We start from the raw sequence: 12824 nt of genomic DNA on the forward strand, positions 1-12824 counted from the left end.
TTACTACATTGCATTGAAGAGCCGGATACAAACAAGGAAAGACCTATGTTATCCAAGGAATTATTGGGAGTGTTGCAAGAGTTTGAAGGGGTGTTTCAGGACCCACAAGAATTACCTCCAAAGCGAAAGCATGATCATGCTATTCACTTAAAGGAGAATGCTGAGGTTCCCAATTTGAGACCTTATAAATGTCCACATTATAAGAAGTCAGAAATTGAAAAGTTAGTGGGCGACATGTTACAAGCAGGGGTCATTAGACCTAGTATTAGCCCTTATTCCAGTCCTGTGATTTTAGTCAAGAAAAAGATGAAGGATGGAGGTTTTGTGTAGACTACAGGGCTTTAAACAAGATAACAATTCCAAACAAGTTTCCTATTCTCATTATAGAAGAGCTTCTTGATGAATTACATGGAGCTAGTGTGTTTTCTAAGCTGGATCTAAAGGCTGGGTATCACCAAATCAGAATGAAAGAGGAAGATGTGGAAAAAACTGCATTTAGAACTCATGAAGGCCTCTATGAGTTCTTGGTAATGCCTTTTGGTCTATCAAATGCACCTTCTACATTTCAAGCCTTAATGAATGAGGTATTGAAACCATTTTTAAGGAAATTTGCTTTAGTCTTTTTTGATGACATATTGGTATACAGCCCCGATTTGTCTTCACATGTTTCTCATCTAAAGCAAATACTAGAATTGTTAGCTCAACATTCACTCAAGGCCAATAAGAAAAAATGTAGTTTTGGTCAATTGAGTTTGGAATACCTTGGCCACATAATTTCAGGAGAAGGAGTTTCAGCTGATAAATCTAAGGTTGCAGCTATGCAAAATTGGCCAATTCCAACTGACATTAAAGGACTAAGAGGGTTCTTGGGCTTAACAGGATATTACAGAAGGTTTGTGAGGGATTATGGCAAGTTAGCAAAACCTCTTACTGATTTATTAAAGAAGGATAATTTCCATTGGTCAGAAGAAGCTGTTTCTGCTTTTCAGTCCCTGATTTTGAGAAGGTTTTTATCATTGAGACTGATGCATCAAGCAAGGGTTTAGGGGTTGTTCTGATGCAAGAAGGAAGACCACTAGCATATTGGAGTAAAGGGTTATCTCTTAAAGCTCAGTTAAAGTCAGTCTACGAAAGAGAATTAATGGCTTTAGTGCAGGCAGTCCAGAGGTGGAGACATTACATTTTGGGCAGACATTTCATTATTAAGACTGATCAAAGAAGTCTTAAATTCTTAACAGAGCAAAGGTTATTCACGGATGAACAATTTAAGTGGGCTGTCAAGCTAATTGGGTTGGATTTTGAAATCCAATATAAACCTGGAAGTGAGAATACTGCTGTTGATGCTCTTTCGAGAAAGAGTATGTATTCAACTATTTCAGTTTTGTCCAAGGAAGAAACTAAAGATTGGATATTGGATGTTCAACAGGATTCCAAATGGAAAAAGGTGATGCAAGATTTAGTGGTTGATCCTAATTCACATGCTGGTTTCGAATTAAAGGGACGGTTACTATTGTTTAAAGGAAAATTGGTCATTTCCAAAACATCTAATAGAACCCCTATAATTTTAGCAGAGTGCCATAATACTCCAATGGGGGGACATTCAGGTTTTTTCAGAACTTACAAGAGAATTGCCAGTTTTCTGTTTTGGGAGGGCATGAAAAAAGATATCAAGCAGTATGTAGAAGCATGTGATATATGCCAGAGGAATAAATACTCCACATTAGCTCCAGGGGGTTTATTACAGCCATTACCAATTCCCACTCAGATTTGGATGGACATTTCTATGGATTTCATTGGAGGTCTTCCTCGGATCAAAGGAAAGGATACTGTTTTAGTAGTGGTTGACAGGCTTTCTAAGTACTCTCATTTTATTGCTTTGGGCCATCCTTTCTCAGCTAAAGAAGTGGCTGTTGTCTTCATCACAGAAGTTGTTAAACTTCATGGCTTCCCATCAACAATTGTCACTGATAGGGATCCTATATTCTTAAGCCAATTTTGGAAAGAATTGTTTAGATTGGCTGGAACTCAATTAAAAATGAGCACCTCTTATCACCCTCAGACTGATGGCCAGACTGAAGTTGTTAATAGGTGTTTGGAGACTTACTTGAGATGTTTTGTGGGACCTAGACCTCGGAAATGGTTAGACTGGCTTGCTTGGGCAGAATTTTGGTATAATACTACTTTCCAAAGTTCAGCAGGAATGACTCCGTTTAGAGCTGTGTATGGGAGAGATCCTCCATTGTTGATAAAAGGGTGTGCGATTCCATCCAAAGTTGAAGATGTCAATCAACTGGTCCAAGCCAGAGATGACATTTTGAAGGAACTCCAGCAGAATTTACTTCATGCCCAGGATCAGATGCGAGTTCAAGCTAATAAGCACAAGAGATTGGTGGAATTTTCAGAAGGGGATTGGGTCTATTTGAAATTACAGCCTTACAAAATCAAATCCTTAGCCTCAAGACCCTATGCTAAACTGGCTGCAAGGTTCTATGGTCCTTATCAGGTGCTATCTAAAGTCGGTCCAGTAGCCTATAAACTCCTACTACCTTCTCATTCTAAAATTCACCCAGTTTTCCATGTCTCTCTTTTGAAAAAAGCCTTACAGCCCCATCAGCAGCCCCAACCTCTCCCTCCTATGTTGAATGAAGAGTATGAACTCCAAGTAGAACCAGCTGATATAGTAAACTGGCGTGAAGATCAGCAAGGATTAGTGGAAGTTTTGGTCCTTTGGAAGAATCTACCTACTTATGAAAGTACTTGGGAGAGTGCAGCTAAATTGCAGGAACTATTTCCAACTTTTCCCCTTGAGGACAAGGTCATTCTTTTAAGGGGGGTATTGATACGAATAAAAATAGGTTTGGGAATGTATATGTGAGAAGGAATAAAAAGAATGTTAGTTAGTTAGTTTTCTTTTTAGCTTAGCTGTCATTCTATTAGAAATTGGAGCCAAAACAGATTACTATAAATAGCAATCTGTTAGGAGCAGTTAGGGGGGTTTTAGGGAAGAAGTAGAATTGGTTGGACTGATTCATAGGGAATCAGGAATGTTCTTCTCTAAGCTTGTAACGTGTTCTTCATTGCGAAATAATACATTCAATTCAGAATCACCTTGATTCTGAATAGCATTCTTCTATTCTATCCCTAATTCCTCTTCTCTGAGTTACCAGTTGTAACAAATATCCTAGAGCTAATGCTCCATACAAAGGAGATAATTCTCCCTCTCTGCCTAACCCAAAAGGTTTCTAACAAGAAAGATGTTGAATGACCTCTCTCTCCTCCTCCCTCTCCTACTCTCACAACCTGCCACGCCTTGCAACGCTTCTCTAACTTCCTGTTCTGTTTAGTTGTTAGGCTTAGGCCCACTACCAGCCTCCCTAGATAAATTTATTCATATTGATTGTTTTTGACTCCCTTCACAATATGTTTCTATATTTGCCGTCGTCTTCAATAGATCCTAATGTTAAGCTTTGCTAGTTGTACTAGGGGAGTCTATTCATACTCAAAAAGATATCAAAGACTATTGAGAAAGCTAAATTATTTCAGGATGACCAGGCTTGATATAATACTTTGTTGTCAACATTGAGTCAATTTCTTAACTCTCCTTGTTGGGATGTATTTATTTTATATTTTAAGATATATTAGTGGTTCACTCTAGTAAGGGTTAATTTATGAAAATAAAGGTTGTATAGATATTATTGCTTATATAGATGTTGGACAGATCAAATATCGTATATATAGAAGATTGGCTTCTAGAGATTGTCATCTAATTGAAGAAAATCTTACTTATGGAAAAGCAAGATGCTAAATGTCATTGTGACATCTAGTTTGGATGTGGAGTATTGAGTCACGGCTTTTTTCTACTTGTGAACTGATTACTTCAAGAATATATATGTTATGCGACATAGGCTCTATGAAACTATTTGTAATGTAGCTACTATACATATTATGTCCAACCTCGTGTAGAGATTGTTTGTCACTTTCGCTAGCAAGTCTCGTATCTATCAATCCCTAAATTTTAGGGATTGAGGTATTTTAGGTGCATTTGAATTGTGAATATCACCTAATTAATTTGAGTGCACTTACAGCTTATTGGCCATCAAGAGTGCGGGTTTGTGGTTTTTGGTACCTTCCTACCGAATGGCAGTTTACATGTATGCAATGCAGAGAAACATCAGTATATGATTCATCAGAACATCGATATGCTAAAGATAACCTATGTCCCCGTCATTTAGAGTTGCAAAATTTTGTAAAGGCTACACCAATTTTTATTGGGTTGAGTGCTATCGGAAGGTACAGCTTGCTTCAATTTTGTGTTAAACATTGTAACACAGCATAGTTGTGTTTGTTATTGTAATTCTATATATTTTAATCCTGATGTTTCACATTTTTACTTGCAGCATGGGTTTTCTAAAAGACCCTCATTCATTTATTTGTGTTCTTCAGGAAGTCCTGAGCACCACAAATTATAGATTTATTCTCTTTACAGGTGGATGTGAACCTTTAGAGTCGGTGATTCACACAATTGCTGCTGAAACAACACTTGACCAGAATAATTGGAGTGAAGATTGTGTCCCTCTTTATAATGGCCGGTTGTTTTGTTTTTTTGGGTGAGTTTTCGCTAGCTAGTTATACAAATTACAAAGTTAAAGCTTGGCCGAAAAAGGAATTTCCTCTTATAAATAATTGTGATTTTCACAAATAAAATTCAGCTGTCAGGGATCTTGTAATTTGAGTTTCAAATTAATTTGGATTTATGGTATAGTTTAGTGGCACCGACTGTTGAAGTTATGCTAATTAGCTACTGATTTTTTTCAACCGAAGAATGATGGTTTTATCTATTATAACATATACAGTTCAATTCCATATGGTTGGCTTTTCCCAAAATGTGCTGCTGTGATTCACCATGGAGGCAGGTAAGATAATTGGTATTTTGATCTGCTGGTTGTTCTGATATTATCAGTAAATTGAATTGAAGTGTTCAAGAGATGTGCTTGCTAATAGATGTTTTTGTGTGCGATGATCATCTCTAATTAGTGGAACTACTGCTGCTGCATTACAGGCAGGCACACCACAGGTTAGTAATAAATGAAATCCTTCATACCATATGGGCTTTTATTAGATGCTGGATACTCAGTTGTAGGATTTTTACACTCATAATACATTGAATAAAACAGAGCAGAAGACATACTTTTTACTGAAAGATGTCTGATACTTGGATAGTATATATTGAAGGATCGCAATATGTTGAACTATTAGCCATGGATTGGAGACATACTGCTGGCTATAGAAGAGGATTCTCGTAATTCGGTTTTATTTATGGTTAAATGAGTATTCTTTGAAGGCTATGAATTTTTCATTTGGGTTAGATATGTTTTTAATTTCTATCTATAAATCACACAATTCAAATTTAGTTCCTATATTTTGTTATTCATTTTTCGTCTTCACCTGTAAAAAAATTGCATGCTTTTAGTCCCTCTTTAGGACTAAAAGCGCCTAATTTTTGTAGAAGGTAAGAACTAAAATGAATAAAATTTTATAGGTACTAAACTTGAATAATAAGTGTTGAGATATTTCCCTCTGATTTACTTTCCTTTATTTCTGTTATGTGCATACCTTTCTGATTATAAATTAATTAGGTAGATATAGGTTTTTATTCTTATCCCTAAAATTATGGGATCTTAGATTGTAATCCTATTGTTATAAATAGATAAGGCCGAGGGTTAAAATAGAGGAAAGACTTGGCCAACTAAAATATTTTGTTGGAATTGAAGTAGCCTGGTCAAAGAGAGTTGTTGTTACTTGTAAGAGGAGGTATGCACTTGACATTTTGGAGGACACCCAAATGTTACATTGCAATTCCATTGACACAACTATGGATCCAAGTATTAAGCTTATGCCAGATAAAGGGGAGTCATTTTTTGACCCATGAGCTTCTAACTTCTAACCCTCATCTAACTTGGACAAAAGCTCGATGAAGTTAGAAAATGTTGACAAACCTAGAGTTGGAGAAAGATGAATTGTTTTGATTTCCAACTCTGCTTATTTCATTGGCCCGAAGGCAATATATAGATAATAGATAAGTTGACCACAAGATTTACCCCATAATTACCTAATCATCAGCAGCTAAAACAAATAACCTTGTACAAAACTTTGCCAACCCATTGATTCTAGAAGCATCTAGCTATGGCCAAAAGGGTCCGAAGATATACTGAAAAGGGAAATGACAGGTTTTATTTTTAAAGGATAAGGAATATGCTGTCACATTGTCTCATCATAAGTGACCCTTCATTTGATGCATTTTTGGGTTGTCATGTGGCTTATAGTTAATCGGTCTTTCATTGAGTTTCTTGATCCTCAATTACTTGTTAATTAGATACTTCTGTGGAAATTCATGTGGCTTTCAGTTAATTTGCTCATTTAGATTACACTTGTTTAATTCTCATAAAGCTGATCCTAGTCACGAGGGATTAAATTTCTTATTTTGTTTCCTAATTGATTGATGTCATAAATATAGTTAATTGGTTGAGGGTGTGATACTGTAATGCTAGATTGCTAGTTACATGCTTGAAAATTTTACCTGAGTTTATAATTATTAATTGCTTGAAAATTTTACACGAGTTCATAAGTTGCTATACTGTAATATTAGGGTGCTTCATTTTCTGCATTATGTTTATAATTGCTAATTTGCTATTGCATTCATTCATTCATTCATTCTTATTAATTGTTGCTGCCTAAAATAGTATTTTATGGTTGAGAATGAGATTGGTGGGTCTGGAAGTAACACAAGTGCATCTGCTACTACATCTTTCAAAGGTAGAGGGAGGAAAAATGCCTCTGGAAATAGGAATGATATTGGGTGGAAATATGAATTAAATGTGTTGGACTATTCAAAAACTAAAAAGGAAGAAAGAAATGGAATGAATAAAGAGTTTTGGAAATAGAGGGTTTTGAGGGGTTTGTTTTTATTTATAATACAAAATCTTTTTATTTTTGGGGGAACTTAAAAATTGTATTAGAGGAGGATTTTGGAGGACTTGGACAAATTTTTCGTATTATTTTCATGTTATAATACTCTATAAATTAAAAATATATTAATCATAAGCATTCTCTAATCATTATCTGCAAAATCACTCTCTTTTAAAATATAAAAGATTTCTCTATTTTCTCCTCCCTCCAAAGTCCTCCCTTCCCTTTCCCTCGAAACTCCTAAACAAAGTCTTAGTGTCCATCAATCAAAGCACGTCCATAAGAGTAAACATACAACAAACAGCGAGTTTTACTCGTCAGATTAACAAACTTACGAGGTAAAACTTGATCTTACAACTTAAACTCGTCAGATTAACAAACTTGCTTGTACAAGTTTACGAGTGAGTTCACCTAAAACAATTGGTTTACTTAAACTCTCAAGTTTGACAACTTTGCATACGAGTATTTCCCACAACTGTAAATTGTTCAATTGTTTTTTCAGCTGTTGCCCTGCAAATGGTTGTTAGACTACATACACTTAACATGGCTTTGCAAACTTGCAGGTAGTGTGCCCTTTTGTGCTAGATCAGTTTTATTGGGCTGAAAGAATGCATTGGCTCGGTGTTTCACCTAAACCGCTCAGTAGAAACCATTTGCTTCCTGATAAAAATGGTGACACAAGTATCCGGGAAGCTGCACATGTACTATCACTTGCAATACATGATGCATTATCATCAAGAATCAAAACAAGGGCTGCAGAAATTGCTGAAAGAATATATCTTGAGGTAATAACTATTCTTAAATGTTTTGATATTTTAAAAATAGTTATAACAAAAGTTCTCTCTGTTCCTTTTTAAGTGTGTATTTTAGGAAATTTTTGTTCTTGTTTTCAAAATTCAATTAACTACAGTTTTAGTCAATTATTTTTAACTATTTTGTGCAATTTCTTTTACTATCAAAATATACTCATTGAGTCATTGAACTGTTTTATTTATACGCTGTGTTTTACTTTTTATTTATATATGGTCACTATTTAGAGTTAAATTTCTATATGAATGATGAAATGTTTATGTAGCTCTGCTTTTTTCTGTTCTATATATTCTTGGTTTCTTTTTCTAACGACAGATATATTAGCTTCTTTTTCTAACAACAGATATATTAGCTTCTTTTTCTGAAGTTTGCCTCTGATTTAAATCTGAAAACTCTAACCAAGGGTCGTATAACTATACATTTTGTTACATACATGATCCTTCAAATTGCAGGATGGTGTATCAGAGGCAATTAAGAACCTCAAGGAAGAGCTGGGTTTAAATTGAGATATTCAATGCCATGAAAATATTCCAAAAATCATCTTCTGCTTTTCTTCGCCATCAAGTCAAATTCGTTATAATTTTGTTAGCCACTCGCGTCAGGAGCTGACAGCATTAGATAGTTTGGACCTGTCCTTTTTGTAGATCCATTGGTGTATATTTTTTTTATAAATAAATATTAATTAGTGGTTGGGTTAGTCTTTCTACAACTTTTTTCGTCTTGCTTAAAATTTATTTGATGTCCCTTAACTATAACTGAACCAGTGGTCGAACTTGGTTGATTTAATTGAGTTAGGATCAATTGACATCTTATATAATAGAAATTGTTTTACATATCATAGTAACAGTTTGTTGTGTTTCCTTTTGCTTATTTTTACCTTTGGCCAACACATTTTTGGCAAAGAAAATAAAAAGCAGGTCACATGGATTCGATCACATGACCGTGAAGATGAAGAATTAGCAAGCATTCAAATTTGTTATAACGTGTAACATTTTTTTCTTCCCATAGAAAGATTTAGGGGTGGACATTGGGCGGTTATGAGCGGCTTTGGGCTAAAAGTGTGAAACCGGCCCAATCTATGGGTAGAGTTTATTGGTCCAATTTCGTCCATTTTTTAAATCGGGAACGTTGGGTGTCGATTATGTGTTTTATTGGGCTTTTTTGCTTTGTTTTAAAAAAAAATATTGAGCCTTTTTTTGCTTTTAAAAAAAAATCTGGTCTTTTATAATTTATTATATATAATACAACTATGACCTATTAAAAAATTAGTCCAACCTGCCAATCATACATCACACTTGTATGAGGAATGTACCGTACACCCTCCTATTTTACCTTCCACCCCCCAATTTTTTTTATTGACCAATCTACCCTTTTTTTATCTTATATAAAATTATGAAAAAAAATTTACTACACTCTTTTCTCACCCCCACTCTCGAAATAATCTAAAGGGAGTTTTAATTAATGTTTTTTGAACTTTTGTTAAAAGCCAAACCTTTGAAATGAAAATGTACAAAAAAAAAAAAAAAACTTTCAAAACTTTTGTTGAAGATGAAAAGTTTTGAAGTTATAGTTTCCAGAAACATTCGAAAGTTTCTTTAAATGCGAAACTTCCGAAACACAAACATTCGGAACTTTTGTTGAAGCTGAAAGTTTCGAAGTTATATTTTTTAGAAACATTCGAAAGTTTCTTTAAATTCGAAACTTTCTTTAAATTCAAAACTTTCTTTAAATTCGAAACTTTCGAAACCCAAAATTCGGAACTTTTGATGAAGATGAAAGTTCTGAAACGTAAGTTTCCAGAACTTTCGAAGGTTTGGATCAATGTGAAAGTTCTGAAGTGAGACAGTTTGGAAAGTTTCAAGAATTTCAAAACTTTCAAAAGTTTCATTTTTTTAAAATTTATTATTATTTATATTTATTACTATTTTTGAAATTAGGTATGAGTAGAGTTGAGGTTCCTGTCTCAAGAAAGAAAATAGATTCTACAGACAAATTCATCACCGATCAGGTATTAATATTACTGATAATTCATCACCGATAAATTTTTTATTATAACGATATTTTGATGTTTTATTTGAAACATATTTTGTAGGTATTTCCTTCTCGAGAAGCTGCATTTGAATGGGCAAAAACCATTGGAAGGCAAAATGAAATTTTAATTTTTACCATTCGATCAGATAAAACAGCCGAAAAGAAGGGAAGAAAAGACAAATTGATTTTGGGATGCGAAAGAAGTGGAAGATATAAATCAAAATCAACAGTAACTTGTTCTCATAAGGAAAATTGTCCGTTTACTCTCAGATGTATACCGTTAAGTGTCGGTGAAGGATGGAAAATTAGCGTTCGTTGTGGAACACACAATCACGATCTACTTGATACTATAACTGGTTATTCTTATTTGGGGCGTTTAAATGAAGAAGAGAGGAAATTTGTCAATGACATGACAAAGTATAAGCTTGCACCCAGATTCATTCTAAATGCTTTGAAAAAAAGAAATAAAGCTAATCTGACAATTCCAAGTCAAATATATAAAGCAAGGAGTACTTATCGATCATCATTGAGAGGTTCGTACACAGAAATGCAGCATCTGTTGAAGTTAATACAACAAGAAAATTATGTGTATTAGAAAAGAAGAATGGATAATTCTGATGTTTTGAGATATATATTTTGGACGCATACTGATTGTATAAAGTTGTTAAACACGTTTCATTTTGTTTTGATATGTGATAGCACATACAAAACAAATAGATATCGGTTACCACTACTTGAAATTGTCGGTGTCACATCTACTAGTTTGACATTTTTGGTTGGGTTTGCTTATTTGGAACAAGAGCGACAAGATAACTTCATCTGGGCATTTGAAAAGGTACGAAAGTTGTTCAAATCTGAGACTTTAATTTCTAAAGTTATTGTGACTAATAGAGATCTTGCCATGATGAATGCGATTAGTGTTGTGTTTCCTACTTCAATACATTTGCTATGTCGTTTTCATATTGAAAAAAATGTTGGGGAAAGATGCAAACAATATGTGAAAAAGGATAGACAAGAAGAAGTAATAGATTTATGGAAAAAAATTGTATATTCGACTAATGTGGAGGAGTATGATCATCACTTGCAACATTTTGAGCTAGTATGTGTCGATATTATTCTTTTTGTTGATTATGTGAAAGATTTGTGGTTAACACCTTACAAAGAAAGGTTTGTCAATGTTTGGACCAATAGAGTGATGCATTTGGGGAACACAACATCTAATAGGTATTTTTAAATTTGGGTTATGATTTGTTTTGATTTGTTTTGTTTTAGAAAATATGATTTACTAGTTTATGTGATTTATTTTAATTTGTATTATTTAATTTATTTGTAGAGTTGAGTCTGCTCCTTGGAGATTGAAAAACATGATGCAAACTAGTTTTGGTGATTTGTGTAAAAGTTGGGATACTGTGAATATGATGTTGAAGAACCAAATATGTATCATTCAATCTTCTTTTCAGAAAACCATCAAGGATGTTGAGCACGGGTATAATTCATCATTCTTTCAAAGTCTACATCACTGTGTATCAAGGAAATGTTTAAAAAAAATTGACAAACAGTTGCAGAGAGTGAAGATTGTAGGTACTGACAAAATAATATGTGGTTGCTCAATCATAACAACTCATGGATTACCATGTGCTTGTGAGTTGGCAAAGTTGTAGATATCTGGTATTGTTATCCCTTTAGATAGCATTCATGTTTTTTGGAGAAAGTTAATCCTTGAGAATGAATTGGAGGATGAAGAATCTTTATCAGATTATGACTTTTTAGAAGAGTTAGAAGCAATGAAAGCGTACAAAAAGAAACACGATATTGTAAGTCAAAGGATATTTAGGGCTAGGGTGCATGAAGTTGTATTTTCACATACAACATCAATACTTGCACCAGCAGAGAAGGTGAGAACCAAGGGAGCAAGTAAAAAGAAAAAATAATTTGATACTCCTCGCGATCCTTCATATTGAGAGTGTGTTGATGCCTCTCAAGAATCTGCAAAGCAACCATCTCAACGTTCTGCAAGGCAACCATCTCATTCATCACAGTATTCTGCAAAGCAACCATTTTACACACATTTTCCTACTCTTATACATTCATATATTGAGGAGATAATAGATGTTGTGGCTGATGGAAATTGTGGGTTTCGCGCAATTGCAGCATTGTTAGGTTGGACTGAAGAATCTTGGCCTTTAGTTCGAACACAATTGGATAAAGAGATTCGTCTACATCAAGACCTTAATGCCAATGTGTTCGATGACAGTGTTGAATCAGTGCGAAACTCATTGAAAATATCAGAATTGGGTGCTCAAGAAAAAGATAAGTGGATGTGTATACCAGATCTGGGTTACGTGATAGCAACACTATATAATGTCATATTGGTGTCGTTGTCTCGTAATCTGAATATGACATTCTTTCCGCTAAACAAAGCACCGTCAAAAGAATGTATACTGGCAATTGGATTCGTCAATGAAAATCGTTGGGTACATATAAAATTTATTAGTATTTATTAAATTAAGTTTTTATGATATTAGCATTGTTTATTAAATTAATGTTTAATATTTTATTGTTCAGATCAAATTGAAGTCTAATTGTCCTTTGCCACCTACCTCACAAAAATGGAAAGACTATAGTAGTGAATGTGCAAAGACATGGGAAATAGCTTGTGCAGCACGTATGAAGCATTGGGAACACATTGATCCATCATTTAGCAAATCATATTGTATTTCATTAAATGAAGATTAGAATATATCTTGTATTTCATTAGATGAATATTATAATTTAATATATTGTATTTCATTACGTTTTGTCATTTACGTTTCATTATCGATTAAATATTCGGGCATACATAACAATTCGATAATCTCAAAATATCTCAAAATATCCAAAATCTCAAAATATTCGGGCATACATAACACATTCGCTAATCTCAAAATATTTGGGCATACATAACACTTTCACTAATCTTTGTACAAGAGGCTTAACTCACTTAACATGGTATGAATTTCACTAAATGGAGTTACCAA

The 12824-nt window shown here is 34.1% G+C and overlaps 2 protein-coding genes across 13 annotated transcripts in view; both read left to right on the plus strand.

The window, feature by feature from the left end:
* LOC101507755 (sterol 3-beta-glucosyltransferase UGT80A2) overlaps positions 1-8609 on the plus strand; it is a 15463-nt gene extending 6854 nt beyond the window's left edge. The window contains exons 10-15 of one of the 12 annotated variants that reach the window (XR_001144554.3): positions 4086-4290; positions 4398-4607; positions 4854-4913; positions 5060-5074; positions 5233-5299; positions 7530-7671. Coding sequence is in view for 5 of the 12 variants with exons in the window: in XM_004488079.4 (XP_004488136.1) it covers positions 4086-4290; positions 4398-4607; positions 4854-4913; positions 5035-5074; positions 7530-7751; positions 8229-8282 (791 nt within the window). In the remaining 7 variants the exon portion in view is untranslated. Of the gene's footprint in view, positions 1-4085; positions 4291-4397; positions 4608-4853; positions 4914-5001; positions 5075-5174; positions 5362-7529; positions 7752-8228 lie in introns of those variants that run through there. The other 11 variants (XR_001144552.3, XR_001144553.3, XR_003472128.2 and 8 more) reach the window with 11 other exon arrangements.
* A 1106-nt stretch (positions 8610-9715) lies between these two features.
* Positions 9716-12600, plus strand: LOC140921087 (uncharacterized). Its single transcript, XM_073370927.1, has 5 exons — positions 9716-9784; positions 9869-9901; positions 11469-11702; positions 11772-12281; positions 12373-12600. Exons 1-5 carry the CDS (start codon positions 9716-9718, stop codon positions 12541-12543), a joined length of 1017 nt encoding a protein of 338 aa, XP_073227028.1. The 3' UTR covers positions 12544-12600.
* The last annotated feature ends 224 nt before the right edge of the window (positions 12601-12824 follow it).

Source organism: Cicer arietinum, chromosome 1, assembly GCF_000331145.2.
Source record: "Cicer arietinum cultivar CDC Frontier isolate Library 1 chromosome 1, Cicar.CDCFrontier_v2.0, whole genome shotgun sequence".
NCBI classification, from domain to species: Eukaryota; Viridiplantae; Streptophyta; class Magnoliopsida; order Fabales; family Fabaceae; genus Cicer; species Cicer arietinum.